The 25540-nt window shown below is 39.4% G+C and overlaps 1 protein-coding gene across 1 annotated transcript in view; it reads right to left on the bottom strand.

Annotated features, from left to right (window-relative positions):
- Positions 1-2701: 2701 nt before the first annotated feature.
- LOC130912217 (alpha-1,3-mannosyl-glycoprotein 4-beta-N-acetylglucosaminyltransferase C-like) overlaps positions 2702-25540 on the bottom strand; it is a 43880-nt gene continuing 21041 nt past the window's right edge. The window contains exons 2-6 of the mRNA XM_057830135.1: positions 23040-23099; positions 22515-22621; positions 22287-22431; positions 14918-15172; positions 2702-6619 (exon numbers count right to left, since the gene is read on the bottom strand). Coding sequence (XP_057686118.1) covers positions 5712-6619; positions 14918-15172; positions 22287-22431; positions 22515-22607 — 1401 coding nt within the window. The 5' untranslated portion in view covers positions 22608-22621; positions 23040-23099 and the 3' untranslated portion in view covers positions 2702-5711. The remainder of the gene's footprint in view (positions 6620-14917; positions 15173-22286; positions 22432-22514; positions 22622-23039; positions 23100-25540) is intronic.

Here is a 25540-nt window from a genome sequence, read left to right as displayed (position 1 = left end):
GAACAAAACACATCAACTGCCGCTACAGTGGGGCAAAAAAGTATTTAGTCAGCCACCAACTGCGCCAGTTCTCCCACTTAAAAAGATGACAGATGCCTGTAATTTTCTTCATAGGTGTGCTTCAACGATGAGAGACAGAATGAGAAAAAAAAAATCCAGAAAATCACTGTGATTTTTAAAGAATTTATTTGCAAATTATGATGGAAAATAAGTATTTGGTCAAGAACAAAAGTTCATCTCAATACTTAATATATTCCCTTAATTGATAATGACAGAAGTCAAAAGGTTTTCTGTAGGTCTTCAAAGGTTTTCACTAAAGATGTCCCGATCCGATCACGTCATTTTCAAAGTATCGGAATCAGCAAAAAAATATCGGACATGCCTTTTAATATATTTTTTTTAATTAAATTGTTTTCTAATTGTATTTAACGTTACAGACAAAATGTCTTACACTCATCCACTTTAGTTTTGGCTTGAAGTAGGGCTATTACATTTATCGCGTGAACGGCGGTAATTAATTTTTTAAAAATTAAATCACGTTAAAATAACGCAATTAACGCATGCGCTGCACGACCCACTCACACATTGTCACGTTGAATCTATAATGGCGCTGTTTTACCCATATATAGAGCTAAAAGGCAGCGTAAAATGAGTAGAGTGGATTTTGGCAGCCTTTGGAGCTTTTTTTAATTGGCTAATGCCTTACAATCCCTCTCTCAACAATTAGAAATATCGTGGGTAGCAATGAGGGGAAATAAGGTAGTAGTTGATCGTTTTCTTAACACCTAATCTTATTTCCCAACGCAGAGAAGATATTTGCACTCCCATCATGCATTTGGGCAGAACAGTTAAATGGCTACAGTATCATTTACTGAAAGCTCAACAAATACACTAGATGGCAATATTTAGTCACAATACACAAAGTCACATTTATCCTTTAAGAATTACAAGTCTTTCTATCCGTGGATCCCTCTCACAGAAAGAATGTTAATAATGTAAATGCCCTCTTGAGGATTTATTGTCAAAATACAGTATTTATGTACTGTATGTTGAATGTAAATATTCGTCCGAGTTTTAATTCATTTTTTTCTTAATGCATTGCCAAAATTTATATAATCGGGAAAAATTATCGGGAATGATTGGAATTGAATCGGGAGCAAAAAAAAGCAATCGGATCGGGAAATATCGGGATCGGCAGGTACTCAAACTAAAACGATCCGGATCGGAAGCAAAAAAACATGATCTGAACAACCCTAGTTTTCACACAGTGTTGCAGTTATTTTGCCCCATTCCTCCATGCAGATTTCCTCGAGAGCAGTGATGTTTTGGGGGTTGTCGTTGGGCAACAAGGACTTTCTCCCCCCAAGGATTTCATATATGGCTGAGATCTGGAAACAGTCTAGGCCACTCCAGGACTTGAACTGCTTCTTACGAAGCCACTCTTTGTTTCCCGGGCAATATGTTTGGGATCATTGTCATGCTGAAAGACTCAGCCACGTTTCATCTTCAATGCCCTTGCTGATGGAAAGATTTTTTCACTCAAAATCTCACAATACATGGCCCCATTCATCCTTTCCTTTACACGAATCCTTTCCTTTACATGAATCAGGTGTCCTGGTCCCTTTGCAGAAAAAATGTGGTAAAGCATGATGTAGCAGATATATATATATTTTTAAAAACAGCATTTAATTAGTGCTTGGGCTTTCTTTTTTTTTTACACACAGTAGCAGCCTTTCACACTCCTATGAACTCCTATGCAAAATCAGTAATAACAGTCACTGTATTTTAGTCACAACGACCCATCAATAAAAATATTCAAGTAAATATTAAAGAAAACAACAAAGAAAATAATTTAGTGCAGCAGCATCTTTATCGCAATATCAATCCAGGGATCAGTTCAGTTGCAAACAAAACATCAATGAAATTGCAATGTAGAACAAAAGTAAAATGTAGGCCTTGTACTGTATGTGCAATAGAGGTTAGATCGGGCCTAAAAAATCCAGGCCGACCCGACACGGCCCGCTCGTATTGAAGTCCGACCCGGCCCGAGCTCGAATAATTAACTAGATTTGCAGGCCCAGCCCGAAAAACCCGAATTTTTTTTTTTTTTTTTTTTTTTTGGGAGTGACGCAGAAAAAAAACGCAGCAGCAACAATTTATTTTCATTTCTTTGAGTTGGCAGAAAAAAACGCAAGTTTTCTTAATGTTTAAATAGTCTACATATTTTTATGATCATTATAAAGCATTTACACAACAAAATAACGCTGGGAAAGTTTAATATAAAAAAATAACTTTGGGTTTTGCAGACACACGGAGGAGAAGATTCAAAAGGATCACATTTATGTTGCCTTTGTGTGCATAAATAAAAGTGTCCTTCGTAACGAATTCTCAGTTGGCAGTTTTCTTAATGTTTAAATAGTCTATTTTTATGGTCATTATAAAAGCATTTACACAACAAAATAACGCTGGGAAAGTTTAATATAAAAAAACAAAACGTTGGATTTTGCAGACGCACAGAGGATAAGATTCAAAAGGATCATATTTCTGTTGCCTTTGTGTGCATAACTAAAAGTGTCCTTTGTAACGAATTCTCGGAAGAAAACGCAAGTTTTCTTAATGTTTAAATAGTCTACATATTTTTATGATCATTATAAAAGCATTTACACAACCAAATAATGCCGGGAAAGTTTATATTTAAAAAAAAAAAAAAAAAAAAACATGCGGTTTTGCAGACACACAGAGGAGAAGATTCAAAAGGATCACATGTGTTGCCTTTGTGTGCATAAATAAAAGTGTTTTTCGTAACGAATTCTCAGTTGGCAGAAAAAAACGCAAGTTTTCTTAATGTTTAAATAGTCTACATATTTTTATGATCATTATAAAAGCATTTACACAACGAAATAACGCTGGGAAAGTTTAATATTAAAAAAAAAAAAAACATGCGGGCCACGGCGTTCATGTGCGTGCACAAGCAAATGCACAATACAGAGAGCCTGCTCTCGGTTTTATCCCTTTTTTTTTTTTTTTTTTTAAATAATTTATTAGTCCGGCGCAGCGACCCGACCCGAACGTGAATGCTTAACATTTTGGTCGGGTCGGGCCCAAAATGTTAATCAGGTTCGGGCACAAGATCTAACCTCTAAGAGATAGGACATAACATAATGGCTGAAGCGGAGAAAGAGGGAGCGAGAAAGATTATTGATGCACCTAAGACATTGAAAGCAGACATCTGGAGACATTTTGGCTTCTACGAGGTTGGTGGGAAACTTGACCAGAGTTATGCGGTGTGTAAAAAATGAAACATGAGAATAATACAAATGGGGAAACCAAATCCGTTGCATCACCGGAATTGCGCAGCGAAGATTTTTGAACGTACATATATATTTTAAAATGCACTGAATCGATTCGGCTTGTTGCCCGCATCGAATCGAATTGTCCATGCCCCGCATCGATTATTGTTGACACCCTTAGTATTTATAGTAGCCTTTATTACTTTAGTCCCAGCTCTCCTCAGGTCATTCACGAGCTCCCCCTGTGTGATTCTGTGATTTTTGCTCACTGTTCTTGGGATCATTTTGACCCCACAGGGTGACATCTTGCGGGGAGCCCCAGATCAAGGCAGATGATCAGTGGTCTTGCATGTTTTGCATTTTCCAATAATTGCTCCTAAAGTTGATTTCTTCACACCAAATTGCTTACCTATTGCAGATTAAGTCTTCCCAGCAAGATTCAGGTCTAGAATTTTGTTTTTTCTATGTCCTTTGACAGCTCTTTGGTCTTGGCCATAGTGGAGTTTGGGGTGTGACTGAGGTTGTGGACAGTTGTCTTTTGTACTGAGAATGAGTTCAAACACGTGCCACTAATAGAGGTAACGAGTGAAGGACAGAGGAGCCTCTTAAAGGGATCCTCTATTTTTAAGACAGGTAATTCTTAAAAGATAAACGTTAGTATGAGTTATAATAATTTGATATTAAAACCCCTCTTAATGTTTTTGTTTTACTAAAGTTTGTAAAATTATTTTAAGTGATAGGGCGCCATTCTTGTTACGTCGCAGTGCGTGACGTCACCGGTCCCGTTGCCGAAATTCCAGCGTGTCACTCGTTAGCTTTCCCAACATGTCGTCAGTTCTACCCTTCCTATTTGAACCAGATCTGAAAAGTGAAGAGCAGGACAGCACTGTCAGTCGTTCACAAGACGAGCTTCAGGGAAAAATGTGTGCAGCAAATACCTGATAAGACAAAAGTTGGGCAAAACTAGTGATGCGAGAGAGTGCTGTTGAACTCCGGTTGGGAGCGAGAGTGTATGCTTTTTGGAACTCCGGTTTTTAAAAGCAGATATTCAAGGTAAGCATATTGCGTTTTCGAACTTATCCCAATATAATTATGTAGATTGATAGCATCCAGAGATGTCGTGTGCTTTACATACAGTACAGGCTAAAGAGCACACCTTGTGTAATCCATGTCTTGTACATTGTAACGTGTGGTAGCTAGGATACGTGTATAAAAGTACCAAAAAGGGGAGAAGCTTCAATTTATGCACATTTATTCACAAAAAATTATATTTCCACCTTGACCACTCTTCCCTCGGTCCCTGACAAACTCCAACATTGTTGTAAGGTCAACGTCAGAGTCACTGTCGTCACTGTAGCGTGCTATAGTGCTTTAATTATTTAGTATGATGTGGTGAAAACTCCCACAAAGAATAGTCAACATAAAAGATAGCAATAGTAATCCAATTTTTTACTCACTCAAAGATCCAGGAATTAGACCGATCCCATAGCAATGCCGCAGCTGCGATCATGCCATCGATTCCACAAAATAGACTGATCCGAAAAGCCGCTGTGGGACCGACGAATCGAAAAAATGGACTGATCCGAAACCAATATTGCAGACGCGGTGGGACCGTCGGATCCAGAAAATAGACAGATCCCTTACTTGACTGAGGAGCCAGGAAAAATGTTCGGGCGCCAGTTGTAATGCGTGGTGGGTAGGATACGTGCATACACGGACCAAAAAGGGGGAGAAGCTTCCACTTATGCACATTTATTCACTAAAAATAATAATTCCACCTTGACCACTCACTTCACTCCCATTGTTTCCATTTGACTGGAAATTGCATCCAAAAGCAGCGCATCGTGGCATTTTACTTCGCGAGTTTAGGCAGCAATAAGCAATTGTTCAACACGCTACACATTTGGATTGACGTCATCACTGCGAGCCCGCAAACCATGGCGCCAGCTAACGATCAAAATATGTTGTAAATATTATAAAATATTGCCATTGATTTAACATTTTACGTGTTTCAAACAACATATTTTAGTACAAGAGAACAATTGTGGTTTATTAGAGCCTACATGTATTTAAGTTAGAGGATCACTTTAAAGAAGTTACAGTTCTGTAAGAGCCAGAAATCTTGCTTGTTTGTAAGTGACCAAATACTTCTTTTCCACCATAATTTGCAAATAAATTCTTTAAAAATCAGACAGTGATTTTCTGGATTTTTTTTACTCATTCTGTCTCTCATCGTTGAGGTACACCTATGAAGAAAATTACAGGACTGTCATCTTTTTAAGTGGGAGAACTGGCACAATTGGTGGCTAACTAAATACTTTTTTGCCCCACTGTATACCCTGTTTCTGCCAGTCACAGATATTCTCTGTTGCCGCCGCCATGAGTTAAAAACTACTGTTCTACCTGATATGAAACACCAAATCACATCAGTGCGTGCTGTGTAAATGAGCTGGGTTTTGTTGAGATCCTGATTTTTCTAATGATCACCCACCCCTTCTGCTCAGCCGTGACTTGTATCTTCAAACAAGAGGAGGCAGAGGCATTTAGTTTGTCTAGCTCGTGCTTCACAAACCGCCCATTCTCTAAAGAGCCCAATAAAATGAAATCCCTGCAGGTTTTTTCTTTTGCAGTGGATATGACACCATGTCCTATTTCAACCTGTGCTGAGGCCAGAGTGTCTTTCCCATCTAACCCTGTCTCAACAGTTATTCCCGTGACCAAGTCAGGGTTTGTGAACACTACAGTCAAGTAGTTGCCTTTCTTTGGGGTGCGGCCCCAGAAGAATCCTCTCCCAGCTTCCCAGGCCAGTTGGGGAACGTGGTCCTTATAGGGAGACATGTTGGAAAAGACCTCAGCTGGAGGATTGGAGTAGACACTCTCCTCAAAATCCTGATCTTTGAGGTGGTTGCGAGTCCCTTGGAAAGATGAGAAAAATCCCATATGCTGGAACAATGAAGGCTTAAAATGGATGGGCTCCTTCTGAGTCAGAAGCACTCGAAAGTGAGACATCAACCAGTCGCAAGGCATTTCTTGATAGAACAGAAAGAGAAAACGCGCCAACAGAGGGAGGTGAGCAGAGTTGTAGAGTTTTCCAATGTAGCCAAGACTGGAGAACTCCAACATTGCCCAGCTTTTCTTCTTGGCTTCTTGCATCTCAACATAATTCTTTATAGTAGTGGGGAAATTCTTTGCGGCGGAGACGTCATCCTCCAGTTGAAGGTAGTATTTGCCAAGGCGTGTGCTGAAGTGCACTAGGAAAGCATAATCCAGGTTCTGCTTGGAGCGGTACGATACTCTTTCTGGAGAATCATTGTAGTTCCTCTTTAGACCTGTTGGAGAGGAAGAGAGAGGCCACTTAACTAATTGACTTCCACTGACCCATCTATTTTTGACTGGGATGAATGAAAGCTATCATTTGCTGCCAGTCGGTCATCGCCGAAATGGATGGGACGTCTATTATAGTCAGTGGCAGCCAATGAGTTAAAATGTCACAATTATCTTGCACTGTTATACTGTAGTCTTTCCTGTCCTCCCTCATTGACGGCTATTGCTGTCAATGGCAGCGAAAGCGTAAAAAAATAGTTACAAATACCGTATTGGCCCGAATATAAGACTGTGTATTTTGCATTGAAATAAGACTGAAAAAGAGGGTGTCGTCTTATATCCGCATTCTAGACATTATACCCATTCACGACGCTAGATGGCGCCAGATATCATTGAAGCGATGTTCTGTCATGACAGATCTCAGCTACTCTCCCCATTCACGACGGTAGATGGCGCCACATATCATTGAAGTGATGTTCTGTCATGACTGATCTCAGCTACTTTCAAGTTTAACAAGTTTGCATGATTTTATTGCAATGTTTTTCCTTGTTTAGATTTGTTTCGAGACTAGTTAGACTTCACTTTGATGGTTAGTGCAGTTATTGAAATTTTGTTGTTTTATCACAATAGATTGGTTTATTTACATTTCAAAAACCAGAAGCCATTCATTTACGGATGTGATAGCACTTTAGTTTAGATATTTATATGGTCAGATATTAAGATTTTAATGAGGCAAAATAACATGCTTTTTCTCTTAAAAATACTGTTATAATCATTTGTTTCGGATGTACTGTAATTATATTCTGTATAAAAATTAATTTGGTGTTCAAAAAGTCTTTTTTCAAACTTGAGTCTTGAAAAAGCGGGGGTCGTCTTATAATCAGGGCTGTCTTATATTGGGGCCAATACGGTAGTTTTAATCGTTTGCAGGTTTCTTTTGCATGAAAAGAAGAGATGTGAGGACTCGAGCATTTACCAACGTTTACCAAATCAAGGCATTTGCATACGGAGGCGCGGGAAGTGAGGTGCTGAGGGTGCTGCAGCACCTCCTGGTGTTGGGGAGGAAAAAAACGTGCTTTGGTAGATTTTTTTTTTTATCCATCCATCCAACAGTAGCTTTAGGAGGAAAGACCCAGACTTCCCTATCCCCAGCCAATTTTGTTTGTTTGTTTTTTTTGTTGTTGTTAAAAATAAATAAAACATTGAAACAATAGGGAATTTAACTTTGGGGATTAAATATATGTGTTGAGTTTTTTTTTTATTTATAACACCAGGTGACACCTTGCTTGCTACCGGGTCATGTTGAATAAAGCGCTACTGGAACGGAAAAGTAAAGTGTTGACAGAGGAGGCATTAACATGATGCAAAAAAGAATTAGCGATTTTTTTCTTTACAAAAGCAGCGACATTTTCTCAAATTCAATTCGAGGTTGAAAATGAAGATGATTGTCCTTTAATGTCTTCAAATAGGTAAGAAATGCTTGCATTGTAGCTAGGAGTGTAACGGAACACAAAAATCTCGGTTCGGTACGTACCTCGGTTTTGAGGTCACGGTTCGGTTCATTTTCGGTACAGTAAGAAAACAAAATGCTAAATATAAACGTGCTAGTTGTTTATTACACACTTTTGTGCTTTAAACAATAGGAACATTAGCCTATACAAAGCTAGAATACTGCTCAAAAAGTAGCGGGTATTTAAAGATAATAATCCAACAACAATTTGCCTTTCAGACCCCGCGTATTAGTAAGCTTTCTTTCTGAAAGAAAGAAGAAGAAAAAAAGTCCTGTGCTAAAGAAAAGCAATCCCAATGTCAAAGATTTTAACATGTATTTTACAAATGAAATGCCTCAATGAATCATTTTTTTTTTCTTATGAATGGTTCTCAAAAGCTTTATTGGTGGATTTTCTCAAGTTAAAGCGCCACACAGAAATTAATCAATTTAACTGTGTAAGCACGATCTTATTATTTAATCACCGGTGTTTTAGCTCATTTCAATTTATTTTATTTAAATGGGTTATTATTTATTTCATTATGTGTTTATATTTTACAAATGTGATGTAGTATTCATTGATGTTGTATATTTTATGTTGTATAACTTTAGTTCCTATGTGACTATTAGTTCCTACTTGTTTTGTTGTGGTAGGAGGGTTTTGTTTGAACACAGGGCCGTGTTGGTTATTATTATAGCAGAGAAGACAGCAGTAAATCAACAAAGACAAGTCAACTGTGCCCCGATCTACCACTCAAGAGATCTGATGGACTCAAAAAGTGGGTTACGATTGCATATTAGTTTGAAAATCGACCGGATCCACCGTGTTTTTACACGAGTGACTTCCGGTCTGCCCGCTGCTAGCTAGTAGGCCGCGTCTCGCGTCAAATAATAAACTCTGCCGTTCTTTTCGTGTGCGTCTAACACGCTTTTGGGACGCGTCTAACATGCGGCCGCACTGCGACTGGTGTGCAGTGGCTGATTGACTTTAACGCTTGCCATTTCTTATACTGTCCTACCGTGTTGGTCTCATTATAGTTGAGAAGACAGAGTAAACATAATTTACACAAAGAAACTGTAACCTGATCGACTCACAGCCTTGAAAAGTAAGGGTTACATTACGTTAGAAACTCGTTCGGTACGCCTCCGTTCCGAACCGAGGACCCTGAACCAAAACGGTTCAATACAATTACATGTATCGTTACACCCTTAATTGTAGCCATATTATTGTTTGTTGTTGCTGTTGAGCTGCCGCAGTGCAGAGCGCTGTTGGATATTCGTGCGCAATTTATTTTAGTATTGTGAAAAGGGGGTGTTAAACCGAGGCTAATTGGCACTTTTATTTTTCAAATGTGTTCGTGTGCCATTGCACCGTCTAGTTGTGGGGATTTGCATTATAATACTCTTGTGCTTTTATTTCCAATACAAAAACTCCAACACATACTGCAGGTGAAATAGAATGCTGTCTTTGTAGTAGCCTAGTAGTAGTACTTAAACTATCCAGCATGCGTGTGTACTGCTATTGTGCACGCCTGCAACGTGCGAGCACGACAAATTTTTACTGAAACGGCTGTTTTTGGATGGGGGGGACTAAAAATGATCCTCAGCAGCCTCTGCTGTGAGTGACTTCCAGCGCCCCTGTTTACATAGTGGATAGAAAAACTACACTCCCCTACTCAAATGACAGGTTTTTGTGATACATGAAAAAAGATAAACGTGACGAACTGATCAAATTTAGGTTGATCCACAAATCATGGAACCAAACCAAGAGTTTTTCCAAGTCTTTTTTTTTCATCTCAAGTGTTTTTATTATTCTTCATAGAGTAGAAAAACTGAATAGCTGTCCACTGTCGTGACCACTGGCCTGAAAGGGTTAAGGAGAGAAAATATTTTTTGTTGAGGACAGGGGTACACTGAAGTGCATTATATTGTATGCACACAGAAAGTTGCTCACGATTTTAAACATAATACAGTACATCATTGCTCAACAAAACATGTTGAGGCATATGTAAAATAACAGATGAGCGAGGGGAACGGGTCACCAATCTTGTTCTTGTGCTGAATATCCACTCATATTCTCAATTTTTATTCATGAACACTGAGATAATTTTGGGGGGAATACTTGAAACCTTTTATGTGGAATACTTGATGTTGCCCAAACATTGTGCTTCCCATGAATATATCTTACCTGCATAAAGATATACTGTATTATCTACAGTAATAATAACAATTATAGTAAAATTTAAAAAGCTAGTACCCCATTATGTGAAACGGAATAATTGTCCTCAACATACCATTAAAAGAAACACTTGGTAGCTTTTCAGTTTTGGTTGATTTCAGCGACGCCGGTGGACAAAAGCGGCAGCGTTTTTGCTTAAAGGGTATGTCATGCCCTGGGAAAATGTTAATATTCCATCATTTATCCATAAACGCATGCCTTTTGTATTCATATCATGCCACTTCGTGTAATTACACACAAGAAAATGAGAGAAATTTGGCTCGATTGTCAAGCTAAAACGACCGGCGCCCGAGATCTGGCAGATTGTGTGCGTGACGTCACGACAAGTGAAGAGAGTGCCACCGGCCACTAGGGGGGAGGCGCCTGTCTGCATCAATGTAATTCCTTCTAGTGAGGGGAGAATTAGGGGTGTTTTGAGCTGTTTATGCCGATGCATTGTGTTCGTGCTGCACATATTCCAGGTTCCCTCATGAAGAAACACCCCTCGTTGTCAATAAAAAAGAATTCAGATTTGACAGTGAGGGGTGTTTCTTCAACAAGAAAAAGGCTCAGTGCTTTAATACTGAATGGCGGCAATGACGGCAGACAATTTCGTTTCTAGTTTCAGCGACGAATCCGACGTAGAAGAACGTAACGAATGTTCATCTAATGGTGACGAGGAGAGTTACGAAGCTTTAATTGGTGTTTTAGGTTACCAATTTGAGCCCAAACGAACGCCAATGCAGCGTAATGAAACGGTCATTGAGGGGAGCAATGACACTGATGAAACATCGGCAGCAGATCGTGTGGGAAACACCAATGATTTGTTTTGCATTTCTTTTTATGAAGCTGATACACCGTGACTGCAAAATAAAGGAATGTATAGAATAATTATCATTTACTGCGCTATCATAGCTTTTCGCTCTGCCAACAGACAAATATGAATGGGATCAGAGGATTTGTTCTATATATTTTACGAACGATAATTTATACATGTGTCCAGTCCTGTATCCAATGCGTGACATTTTTTTTATTATAAAAGAGTACTCACTCTGGCCATTTCGAGCTTGGCTGCTCCCCTCCTTTGCTTAGCCTTAGCCTCCTTTGCCACTCATCGTCCTCTTTCTTGATATCTCGGGACATTTAGGTAGCTGCGCGTGTATGGTCGGCACCGCATCTCCTTTGAGCAGCAATCTTTTAGCAAAATCCGATTTCACTTGTCCATAGTTCAAGAAGCTTTCAGGTGGAAAATGCGCACCACAGAAAAGCGTGCCGGAGGCTGTGTATAGAAAATTAGCCCTCTTTGCACGGACGAACTTTACCCATCGTCTGCGTAGTCCAGCTTTTTTTTTCGCGTTCGGGAACTCATGGATACTATATTCTGATAAATAACTATTTGTACACCACATAGCACAGCAGTTTTGAACCATTTTTGTGATGTTTTCGTCAAACAAACCCCAACGCTACTCTCTCGTCGTTAAAAAACAATGGCACCTGGCTCCGCCTCGACTGTCAATCGCTTGTCGTGACGTCCCCGCCCCATTCGGCTGTTTCCGGAACACTTTCGGGAATGTTCGTCATTTTCGATCTATTTTCGATAATTGCTCATTAATGTGATTGATTTTTTTGTTAACTTTATCAATATTTGTTATCTTGGCACATAACGGTTCTATTGATGTCTCACACCCCCTTTGCCGCTACATACCCTTTAAGGACCCGCACTGTCGTGAAACCATCAGTCAATTAAAAATCATCCCGGTCGCCTGCAGATGATTTAAACAAAATTTCTTTCAAGCGGATGTGTGAAGGATGAATAGCAATAAGGTAATGAATTCAGTAGTGGCTAAACAATAGGATATAACGGTTAGCAACCGTGTGGCTTAGAGTTACCCCCCCCCTCCATCCCACCCCACCCCTCGTCTGCACAGACGGGGGGGCGCTGGCACACCAGCGAGAAAAAGACGGGCCAATGTTTATTCTGTACATCCTAGTGGCCTGCCTTTTTTTTCCTTCCTCGTACAAAACTTTTTGTCTCTCGTTGCTCTGCCAACCTTTGGAGAATTTGCGCGAAAGCGTTCGCATCGACTGCTGTCTTTATAATGAAAGGGGGAGTGACGTATGCTGTAAAGCAGACAGCACATTTGTAGGTTTTTTTTTTTGAGTGGAAGGGTTCCTGCCACCAGTGTTGTTAATCTTACTTTAAAAAAAGTATTTACAGTTACAAATAACTTTTCCCAAAAAGTAATTGTGTTAGTAACTCAGTTACCTGAATGTAAGAGTAATTAGTTAATTGGCAAAGTAACTGGTGATAGTTTTCATGTTTTTTTTTCTCCAAAAAAAAAAAACAAAAAAAACAGGTCACACAATGTGAAGTTTAAAGGGTTTTTGGGACAATTGGCACTAGCCCAATTCTTTACCCTAAACATAACGAGACACAGGTGTATTGCGGATATTGCGATAACTAGATAGTAACTGTTGCTATATTTGGAAGTCGTTTAATGTTGTGAATCAACCGTAAAAGTTGTTAAAATTGCTCCCGTTATTGCATTAGTTCCCTTCTGTCTACTTTCTAATTTTGCCGATTTAGGAGCATTTTAGATAAAAAGTTACTTAGGTTCACTAGGAAGGTTCTCTACAACAGAGCCTTCCTGAGGAGTCTACTGCTTTAAGATGGCGGCTGTTTACTAACGCATCTAGTTCTTTATACATGTTGCTAATGCCGCCGAGTCTGTCATTTGCATCTAGTTCTATATATATAGTTCTATATATATCTACCGTAGCATCACGTGGGCATAGTTTGTAGGCTATCGGCTACAGTCAGGTATTATTGGAGCCACTTAGCATCACGTTTGCAACGGCGTCACAACCAGTGTTGTTAATAACGGTGTTAGAATATAACAGCGTTACTAACGGCGTTATTTTCTTCAGTCGTGAGTCATCTAATTCATTACTTTTCTCATCTTGGCAACGCCGTTACTGAGGCGGGAAAGGCGTGCGTTACCATACGTTACGATGTTGGTTGACTGACGCGAGAAAAGTCTGAAAAAGACGGACTCACGGAGACGAGAGAGCAGAGCAGGAGTGGAGAGGAGGCAAGGGAGGCTGATGCCATTGCAAATGCGATGCTACTATGCTAGGTTGCTCCAATAATACCTGAATGTAGGCAAGGCAAGGCAAATTTATTTATATAGCACAATTCAACACAAGGCAATACAAAGTGCTTTACATCACATGAAGATCATAAAAATCACATTTAAGACAATCAAAATCGGAAATAAAATTATACATACATGTAGCCGATAACCTACAAACTACGCCCACATGATGCTTCGGTAGATATCACATATATACAGAACTAGATGCAAATGACAAGACACGGCTGCATTAGCAACATGTATAATAAAGAACTAGATGCGTTAGTAAACAGCCGCCATCTTAAAGCAGTAGACTTCTCAGGAAGGCTCTGCTGTAGAGAACCATCCTAGTGAACCTAAGTCACTTTTTATCTAAAATGTTCCTAAATCAGGAAATATCTTTAAATGATGAAATAGTTTTAAAACTTACACATGTCAAAAGTAGACAGAAGGGAACTAATGCAATAACGGGAGCAATTTGAACAACTTTAACGGTTGATTCACAACATTAAATGACAAAGGTTACTATCTAGTTATTGCAATATCCGCAATACCCCTGTGTCTAGTTATGTTTAGGGTAAAGAATTGGGCTAGGCCAATTGTCCCAAAAAACCCTTTAAAATTCACATTGTGTGACCTGTTTTTTGGGGGGAAAAAAGATGAAAATTATCACCAGTTACTTTGCCAAGTAACTAATTACTCTTACATTCAGGTAACTGAGTTACTAACACAATTACTTTTTGGGAGAAGTAATTTGTAACTGTAATTAATTACTTTTTTAAATTAAGATTAACAAAACTGGTCACAACTCCCTTGTCTCCTCATCACTCCTGCTCTGTTCTCTCATCCCCGTGAGTGTCTCTCTCAGACTTTTCTCGCGTCATTCAAACAACATAGTAACACATAGTAACGCACCCGTCTCAGTAACGGTAACGGCGTTGCCAAGATGAGAAAAGTAATTAATTAGATTACTCACTACTGAAAAAAATAACGCCGTTATATTCTAACGCCATTAACAACACTGCCTGCCACCCTCCTCAAAGTTAATTAGTGCCGGTGAAAGCGATACAGACCCCCTCAAGATATAAAAGAGGTGTCTCAACTAGTTTTCAATCGACATATTAAGACAAATGTTATGAAAATATTTTATAAAGGTTGAAAAGACACCAAGTGTTGCTTTCATGTAAAGCATTCGGTGTAATAACAGTTCTGGCTGTCACGATACATTGATAGCACTTATTGATAGATGAACATAAGATTGCAACATTGTTTTCATGTATTTATATTTTTCACGTAGGCCAATTCAGTGACAATAATTAATTCCTTATGACGCAGAAAGGATGCAAGGCTTTTGAACAAAGTTCTTGAACGATATTTAGATTCTGTTATTAAATCAGGATACAAACTACCTGCACCCTCCTCCCACCTTTTCAATAAAACTGTGAAACATGTTTGCAATTACCTTTAGTAGGTGGATAACAATCCTCAGGAACGTGAATGACCAACAGGTGACCTTGCTGGAGCATTGAGGAGAATTCTGATTTGATCTTAGTCACCATCTTCATCCGCCAGCTGACATCTAAATCTGCGAGCAGTACTACAACCACCATGGAGGAATGTTCTTGAGGAGATGACTGGGAAAAGAGGGACACTAACGTGGCTATCAGATAGTTGTCCTTCTTCCTTTTGATTGACGACAGTCCAATACATAGATACCCTGTCAGGGAAAAGGGTATGAATAGTTTCAAATTACTTCTGAATATTATTGTGAAAACAATGTCAAAAAGTGGTACATGTTAAAGAGGCACTTGACTCAGTTTCCAATATTTTGAAAAGTTTCATGTAAAAGATGGGTCAAAATGGAAGTGTTATCTAAGTGTTTTTTTTTTTTTTTATTGCAATCACGTTATGGAAATTAAATCATCCTGCAGACATTAGGATTTGAAATTGCGTGAAGTCCTATGTCACACTTCAGATATTTATGCAAGTACCCGACCTCTTTGTTCATCTTTCACACACACGATTATCTAGAGCAGGGTTCCCCAAACTTTTTCCTGTGAGGGCCACATAACTTGTCCCTTCACTGATTAGGGGCCAGGGTCAATTTGTAACAGAAAAAATGTGACGATTGCAGGAGTGCCTAAATGTAAAAATGTATTGTTTTTCAGAAAGCCACAATCAAATAACCCTTTCTGGATTCTTCACCGAGCAAAAGTAAATCAGATAAAAAATTATATATAATAATGATAATAATAATAACTAGGGCTGTCAAACGATTAAAAATTTTAATCGAGTTAACCACAGCTTAAAAATTAATTAATCGTAATTCAAACCATCTCTAAAATAGGCCATATTTTTCTGTAAATTATTGTTGGAATGGAAAGATAATACATAATACGGATATATACATACAACATACTGTACATAAGTACTGTTTTTGTTTATTACCATAAATCCACAAATGGCATTATTAACATTCTTTCTGTTAAAGCTGTAGTTGGAACTAATTTCTTCACATGCCAAATAGGGTCACAAGTAAAGTAATTAAACATTGTCCAACAAATAAAGCATGAAAAAATAATTTATATGTTGTATATTTGACAAAATAATCGCGTTTCCGAAGTTCGAGCCTGAAAGGGGACGAACCCGGAAGTAATACGTCACACCGGGAACGCGATGGCACCTCCATACATACGGCCGCCATACAAAGCCCTTCAAACAATGATCCAAACAGCTATATAAGCGATAGATCAAGCGCAAGGGAGGAGATCCAAGTTTTTGAAGAGTTGGAGGAAGAAGAGGAGATTGGAATTTTATGTTATTAGCCAGACGCCAGTCAGGATGCCAACAATGTGCCTAGACTTCCTGACATGGAATGGATACAAGACCCATCGAGATTACAACATTGGTAAGATATAGGCTGTTATTATTTTCATGATTTGAAGATGCAGGCATTTGCACATAATTTTATGGTTTTGTCTATCTGATGACATTGTTAAAAAAAAAAAAAAAAATCAGACTTCATGTTCATTTTGGCAGATCCGGCAGCTCTCGTGCATATTAAATAATAATACAAAAACGTTGGGGGGGGAGAAGGAGATAGTCGTTGTTATATCTTGACCGAGTGACCCACACGACACCTTTATTGGCTTTTACAACTTTACTCAACGTCTTGCCAAGTGACTCTGAACAATAACGTTTTTCTCTTAGTGAAGGAGTAAGGCACAAACAATAACACATCTAAATGACATGCGTACACTCTACTGGTGAACTCCCGTATTACAACTAAATAATATCCACTATATCACAGTCGCCGATGACTTTCTCCACTTTTTTGTGGCATCAATAAGAAAACAAAGTGGCGTCTAATGGCGTGAGGAAATGTAGTTTTTTCACATAAGCGAACAGATTACAAAGCACCAATTCAGTGTGTTGTTTCCCATGATTCACTGCGTGGCCTGCGCGCTCGCTGATTCGCTGCCAGACATTAAAAGCAACACTTGTCACCTGTCAGCGGCTCTCGCAAAGCGGCGAAACACAAACTAGAAGGCTATCTGCAACGTGACCGTGAATTACGCCGACCCGCTTATGTGCACATCCACACCCCTTTCCCGATTGATAGTGGATTAACCCTTTCGGACAAGATCGTAGATGACGCACAATTTAAACACGCTTAACCCAAATCCTTGATCATAAGCAGACCGGTTAAGGAAGCAGGCATCTTCGAAGTGTTTGCAGCAGAGAACACTACTCGATGATGGCATGAAATTAATTCGCTTCGTGCGAATGAAAGATGTCCATTTACGTGCCCTGCTATCCTTTGGCCACTCATACAACTTTTCGTTTGAGTGAGAACAAAACATCGCCACACACCGCCGTGGCATCTTACCGAGAAACAATGCAACAAACAATACTGTTCTATGGCGGACTTCCCTCGCACTTCCCGGTGTGACGTGATTTCCGAAGATTGCCGAAAAAAAGCATTTTCGTTGTCAAGGGCGTTGCTATGGGCTAAACAAAGAATCTGGGAGGGTTGCGTAAAAAAAAGTAATGAAAATATGCTTATAATTGTTTAGCCATTGATATTATTCAAAAACATGGTTGGCCAACCTTACTTCAAAGTTCCCCTTTAAAGGGATCCACGGATAGAAAGACTTGTAGTTCTTAACAGATAAATGTTATAGTTACAAGTTATAATTTTATATTAAAACTAGGGCTGTCAAACGATTAAAATATTTAATCGAGTTAATCACAGCTTAAGAATTAATTAATCGTAATTAATCGCAATTCAAACCATCTATAAAATATGCCATATTTTTCTGTAAATTATTGTTGGAATGGAAAGATAAGACACAAGACGGATATATACATTCAACACACTGTACATAAGTACTGTATTTGTTTATTATAACAATAAATCAACAAGATGGCATTAACATTAACATTCTGTTAAAGTGATCCATGGATAGAAAGACTTGTAGTTCTTAAAGGATAAATGTTAGTACAAGTTATAGAAATTTTATATTAAAACCCCTCTTAATGTTTTCGTTTTAATAAAATTTGTAAAATGTTCAATCAAAAAATAAACTAGTAGCTCGCCATTGTTGACGTCAATAATTACACAATGCTCATTGTGCTTAAACCCATAAATTCAGTCACACCAAAGCGCCAGCAGAGGGAGACAAAAAACACAAGTAACAAGTGGACATGTCACTGTGCTGACATTTTAATCTGTTTGAGCAGGGCATGTGCGTTAATCGCGTCAAATATTTTAACGTGATTAATTTAGAAAATTAATTACTGCCCGTTAATGCGATAATTTTGACAGCCCTAAAAAAAAAAAAAAAAACACTTAAACAATTAAATAGATAATAACCAAATAACCCTCTCTGAGTTCTTCACAGAAAAGGCCAGGAAATAACACTATTGAGAAAAAAAAAAATTCAAAATGCTCTCTGGTATTGTTCAGGGGGCCGGATCAAATGTGGAGGCGGTCCATATTCGGCCCGCGGGCCATAGTTTGGGGACCCCTGGTCTAGAGTGCTGAGAACTGAGCCGTCAGGAGGTTGCATAATCTAAGTCAATAGCATACCGAACAAATGCTATTTTTAGACCGTGGTGTCGCCATCGTAACGCGGATGTGGAACATTACCGACACGCCCTCGCATACAAACCATGTTATTTCTGCTTGTTTTCTCTGGTAATCTTTCAAAAAAGAACATGCCGATCAAACATTGCTGCTATGGAACTTGTAGAAATGACTAGACATTACGACATATGAAGGATGTTTTCTACATGTTTTCCAAAACCAAAAACCAAAAAATGTGAAGCATGGATCAACTTGCGCAAACGCCCAAAAGACCAGTTTAACGCCAGCAAGGTCCAGCCATTCACATTTCATACGCAGTTAACATTTTGTTGGGGGTCATGGTCCTTCAGAGGAGAAAGCATTTTGCCGTGCTGCTTCTGTAACAATGAATGACCCGAAAAAATTAAAATGGTATCTGACTGCCACTGTTACCTTTTCTGTTGTAAAAAAAACTTTAGAAAGGGGGAAGTTTAAATAAATTAGAGAATTAAGATTTGGTATTCATGAAAAAATTTAAAGTATTCTTTGTCTGTCACTGAGTAGCATTTGCGATCGCTACACAAAAATAGCAATGTAAATTGCCCCTAAGAACGGTCAGCGACGCAAGACAACCAGAGGATATAATATATAAGAAAGACAGGGCATATGGTGGTACAAGATAGATTGTTGAAACAAGAGAATGTCATTGTCAGTGGAGTAAGGCAATGCACAGAAGAGAAAGGTGACGATAAAAAAGCCAACTCTGGATGAGGTCGGCTTGTCTTTTTCAGCCCTCGACACTCAAGCCATCTCTTTAACTAAACATTTTGGTGTTCTTCCACATCTTTACCAGTGAATTTGGCACCAGGGACATCATTTTCAGACTGAATTGGTAGGTTTAGCTCAGTAAACATCTCGTTCGTACACGATTTCCATTCATTTACTATTAGGGACAAACGGGAGGTTGACCCGCCTAGCCAGAGTTGCTAACGTCATGAATATTAATGAGCAAAAGTGACGTGTTGCTTGCGGTACGCCATTGTACTTATTTTGTTCAAGTATATTACTTTAAAATACAATTTTGAATGAAAATCAGTTTCTCATACTAGTATATGCCTTGTTACAGTGTAATGCAGTAGCCTAATGCATGTGTAAAACCTGTTTTTTGTTTTTGTTTTTTTTTTTTTGCATTTTTGCGGTTTTAGGAGTGAAACCTAACCCACCAAAAAAAAAAAAAAGTAGTAAGCAGTTTATCCACTATTTTTTTCCAAAGGAGTTGAGTAATCTTCCCCACTCCTTCCATTTGCCTCAGGTAGGCGGCAGGTACATGGTGTGGAAATCTGATATATTTGTAAACCACGCGGAAAGGCGTGGTCGCCAAGATGATGTAATTTTTCCGCGTTGAAGCCATGCGGCGCACACAAATGCGTCAGGTATAAACCAGCCTTAAATTAACACACTCATTGCCAAAGCCCAAAACCTTCTGACCAACATATCTTACCCACCGAGTCCCCGAGGGCCAATCAGAACAAACAGCATGGGAATATCCTCCAATTAGCTGGATAGAAACTGCATTTTTGCAGCGAAGTCAGAAAAGGACTACCTAAAATGGCCTAGAAAATGACGTTCTCGGCACTTTCAACGCAAATTCTTGAGGCAATTGGCATCCAATGGTATGAAAAGAAATGCAAAAAAAAAAAAAATCATAGTGTACCTTTAAACTCTCACCTCAGAAACTTCCAACAGCTTTAAAAATGCATCCATTTATCAGCTACTAAATACAAAAACCTTGACGTTTGCAGAAGTCGGTATATTTGAATGGAGCATGGTTGCTAAGGACTTTTGAAAGACAAATGTGTCATTTTTGCTAATTTTTTAATGTGTCTTAAATAGAGATGTCCCGATCCAAATATTTGGATCGGATCGGACGCCGATATGGGAAAAAAAATGCGCATCGGTATCGGATCGGCCAACACGGAAAAATTCCGATCCAGACTTCCGATCCAGTTTTTTTTTAAGTCAGGTTCGGGTTTTCCAGCGCACCGATTTACATAATCCATTCCAGTTTTTGCTTCGGTTTCCCTAAAATCCGGTCCGCATTTTACGGCACACCTTCAACACACTACATTACCGTCTCCCAATTTACTGAGAGACTTTATCGGTAAAAATGTCAGCTGTGTGGGATCATTTCACCTTAAAGGACGACAAAGACGAAGAGGCAGAGTGCAACATATGCCACAATAAAGTCAAGTGTGGTGGTAAAGCGGCAAGAAGTTTTAATACAACCAACCTAATCAAGCATTTAGCGAAATACCACCACAAACAATATAAGTATGTTAAGAAAACCGAAGACAAAAAGAAAGGTCCTACGCAACTAACACTGGCAGAAACTTTTGCTATGCGTGACAAACTGGCACTCGACAGTACCAAAGCCCAGGGAATAAAAAGAGTAATTGGCGAAGACTTCATTCTGGCTGACGAGCCATTATCTCTCGTGAGTAAAGACGCACCATCCAAACGGTACAACATGCCCAGCCGTCATTACATCCTTGAGCGATTCGGCCGTGGAAGATTCGAGAACGATTCACAAACATCCAAATTCCGATTATTGAAATATGTCAAGTAAAGCGGAACTAATACACAGCGCAGTCATCGGGACGCAATGAGAAACGGACCGCATTGCGTCCCGAGAGTAAACATCATGCTTGTCACAGACCCGGGTAATGCCAATGCTCAACTCACGGCTTTAGCTCAACTCATGCCGCTGGATAAAAAACACAAGGATACCTGACTGCTGCTGACAGCCGCTGCAAACTACGTCAACATCGTTTTACTGTAGATAATAGATATCATATGTATGTAGAACTAGATGCAAAATGACAGACTTGACGGCGTTAGCAACATTGAAGCATTGAAAACTAGTTGCGTTAGTAAACAGCCGCCATCTTAAAGCAGGAGACTTCCCTAGTAAGCTGTTGTGAACCTTCCAAGCGAACCTAATTAACTTTTTATCTAAAATACTCCTAAATCGGCAAAATCATGACTTGAATCTATCTTCAAAACAGTTTTAAAACTTTGTCGAAAGTAGACAGAAGGGAAATTATGGAATAACGGGAGAAATTTTAACAACTTATTGATTCGCAAAATTAAATGAATTGAATGTAGTTTACTGTAGTATTTACTGTTTTAAAATGTTAACTTGATACTGAAATAGTTGTTTATTTAAACCTGAGAGGCTTTTTATACAATTTTTGTAACTAATGCACGAAACCTTAAAAGCATCTAATAGCTTGGGGGGTTTGTGGGGTTTGCCACTGTTTACAATATTATTTGCACGTTTTACTGACTATACCATTTCTGTTTGTTATTAATAATGTTTTTTGTTTGTCACTGAATAAACAGGTCAGTTTCTTGTTACCAACCGTTGTGTGTTATTCAAACTCTCCTAATTCAGCTGGCTAGTTGTTATCAAGAGCACTAAAACCTTTTTCAATAGGAGTCTGACAACTAAGTAAGGTGGCCAAATAACTTTAAACTTGCTCAGATAGGCCCGTATCGGTATCGGCCAGTATTGTTATCGGATCGGAAGTGCAAAACAATATCTGCATTGGATCGGAAGTGCAAAAACCTGGATCGGGACATCCTAGTCTTAAATGTGATTGCAGACTCCCATCTATTACATTGCACACCCATATAAAGTACAATCAGTTCAATAGTGGTTTATACTCTTGTGACACATTTGAAGACATCAAAATATACCTACTGGACTGAGTGAATGGTACACCTGCAAGCACTTGATAGGTCACATTGAAAGGCAGACCCTGTTGCAACCATGGCTCCGTATTGGCCGTCCTTTCTGCCTTCTGTTCTACATTCATTAACACTGGCTCCTTTGACTTAATCAGATCCTCCAAGAGAAACAATTCATTTATCATCAACTTAAAAAAACCTCTGTTAGCAGATGTTTGAGAGTCTGCAAGAGTGTACTCACATTGTTGTTTGAGTCTGAACGCCGTACGATGTAGATGCCCCCCAATAGGAACAGCAATAGCAGCACTACACGCTTCTTTGAATGAAGTCGCATTTCATCTGGTATCCCTACAGTAAAAATATGCATGTGAACACAAATAGTTATTCTTCCAATGTGGAACTAGGCACAAAACACAACTAACAGTAATGTTTCAGAGGACTTAGGGGTAGAAACATACCAGCTTTTCAGTCAGCAGTCCAAAATGCAAGATATAGTCAAATACTGTACAAGTGCTGGTAAAATATATTAAATATAATAAAGTTGGCATTTTTTATGCAAAGACAGTGTTTATTGTTAGGAAAGCTATCCTTATAAATTTGTATTTTTTTCCCTTCCACTTTTTTATGACATACTCCAATGTGATCATTCAACATGCCTCATTTATTAGTAGGACAGGAAGGTGTAATGGGGGGACGGAAGAAAAGAAGGAGAGAGACGGAAGAAGTACAAACAACAACAGGAAATACATTGAGCGCATACACTTACTATGAATATGTTGGTGCTATCCTTAGCCAGTTGTAGTTCCAGTTGACACCACCTGGGGGGCTAATGACCAAGGAAAAAACGAGTGATTAGAAGGGGTGGAGTGTACATAAATCAGCCATGTGAGGTGGAGAACACAGTATTTTTGTGAATCCCTTGTGAGTGAGAGTATGCTGGCATCCTATTCTGTGCTATCTGATCACTAATCCTGACACAGAGTTTTTCTACTTGAGTGTGTCTAATTGCACCTAGTCATGCGTGAATCCCATCAGACATGTCATAGTCTTTCAGATGAATGGAATTGCCGGCGGGAGCTGCCCCAGGGCCGCAGCCCACCCCCAACAAATCGGGGGGGCAGAAAGGAGGCCATGCCCCGGGAGCCACACCATAGAGAAAAATGTGGTACCCACCTACCGCCCTATTACTTTGGCTGCCACGTCCCCGACTGGCAGCCATTACCCAGCACTGTGATGGGATTGTGTGGCGAAGGTTGGGCTCTGTATGCATTAAAAATAGGAGAGCCCTGCTTAGGGCAGTAGGACCGCCGCACAGAGGTCCTACCCAGCCGCCCGTTCCACCACCTCTCGCCAAAGTTTCCCCGTGGAGGATGATGTATGTGGTGCGTTAATAGAGGTGCGAAAATGGCGAGGCCCGCCGTAAGAAGGCAACTCTGATGTCATCCCCCCCAAGCGGGTCCTACCCATCCCACAACCTCGGTGTGTGATGCATTGAAATCAAGGGGGAGCTGGCACGGGACTGTACGACCCTGTTTCGACTCCCCCAGGAGGTATGAATGAGTATGTACAGTCTATCACAAAAGTGAGTACACCCCTCGCATTTCTGCAGATATTTAAGTATATCTTTTCATGGGACAACACTGACAAAATGACACTTTGACACAATGAAAAGTAGTCTGTGTGAAGCTTATATAATAGAGTTCGTTTATTTTCCCCTCAAAATATCTCAAAATATAGCCATTAATATCCAAACCCCTGGTAACAAAAGTGAGTACACCTCTCAGAAACTATGTACATTCCTAAATGTCCAAATTGAGTACTGCTTGTGCTTTTCCCTCCAAAATGTCATGTGACTCGTTACAGGAGTGCTGTCAGCATTGCTGCAGAGATTGAAGAGGTGGGGGGGTCACCCTGTTAGTGCTCAGACCATACGCCACACTCTAGATTAAATTGGTGTGCATGGGCAGGAGGAAGCCTGTTCTGAAGACGGTACAAAAGAAAGCCCACAAACCGTTTCCTGAAGACATGGATTATTGGAACCATGTCCTATGGTCTGATGAGACAGGCGAGCTTTCTTGTGTACAGTCTTCAGAAGAGGCTTCCTCCTGGGGTGACAGCCATGAACACCAATTTGATGTAGAGTGAGGCATATGGTATGAGCACTAACAGGCTGACCACCCACCTCTTCAATCTCTGCAGCAACGCTGACAGCACTCCTGTAACGAGTCACATGACATTTTGGAGGGAAAATGGCAAGCAGTACTCAATTTGGACATTTAGGGATGTACGTAGTTTCTAAGCGGTGTACTCATTTTTGTTGCCAGGGGTTTAGATATTAATGGCTATATTTTGAGTTATTTGAGGAGAAAATAAATTAACTCTATTATATAAGCTGCACACAGACTACTTTTCAGTGTGTAAAAGTCATTTTGTCAGTGTTGTCCCATGAAAAGATATACCGTATTTTTCGGACTATAAGTCGCAGTTTGTTTGTTTTTTTTTTTCCATAGTTTGGCTGGGGGTGCGACTTATAATCTGGAGCGACTTTTGTGTGAAATTATAAACACATTATTATATCATTTCACATGTTATTTTGGTATTTTGGAGTGATGGCTTTGGTAAACTTGTTAGCATGTTAGCATGCTATAGTTATCCGAATAATAGCTATATTACGTTAACATACTGGCCACGTTTGCATTTCGTTGTTCATGCATCATGTAACATTATCATACTGTACATCTATTTTACATGTTGTTCTCTATTGTATTTTTATTTAAATTGTCTTTCAAGATGACATATCTGTTCAATGTGTTGGATTTTATCAAGTAAAATTCCCCCCAAAATGCGATTTATACTCCGGGGCGACTTATGTATGTTTTTTCCCTCTTCGTTGGGCATTTAATGGCTGGTGCGACTTATACTCAGGTGCGACTTATAATCCGAAAAATACGGTACTTAAAGGGCAACTAAAGAGCTTTTCGGATTTCGTTCTTGAGTGTTTTACTCGGTTGAATTGTATTAAATGCATCATTCGCTGTCTCAAAAAGTCGCATGAAAAAAAAATAAATAATAATTGACCGCGTAGTTTTTGAGTTGTGGCCATAGCAACACCATGGCAACGAGGGACGCGCCGCCCTGCCCACCGCTACCTGATGACGTAACTTTCAGTGAGCGTCGCCACCACTCTGAACACGGAAATATAGCACCACGCTATCCTCGCCATATATCGCAAACATTTTATGGGTTTTTCTCATCATGCCATCTCGA

The sequence above is a fragment of the Corythoichthys intestinalis genome, chromosome 2 (genome assembly GCF_030265065.1).
Source record: "Corythoichthys intestinalis isolate RoL2023-P3 chromosome 2, ASM3026506v1, whole genome shotgun sequence".
Classification (NCBI taxonomy): Eukaryota; Metazoa; Chordata; class Actinopteri; order Syngnathiformes; family Syngnathidae; genus Corythoichthys; species Corythoichthys intestinalis.
Note: the sequence above shows the minus strand (reverse complement) of the source record. Positions and strands in the feature narration are given on the sequence as shown.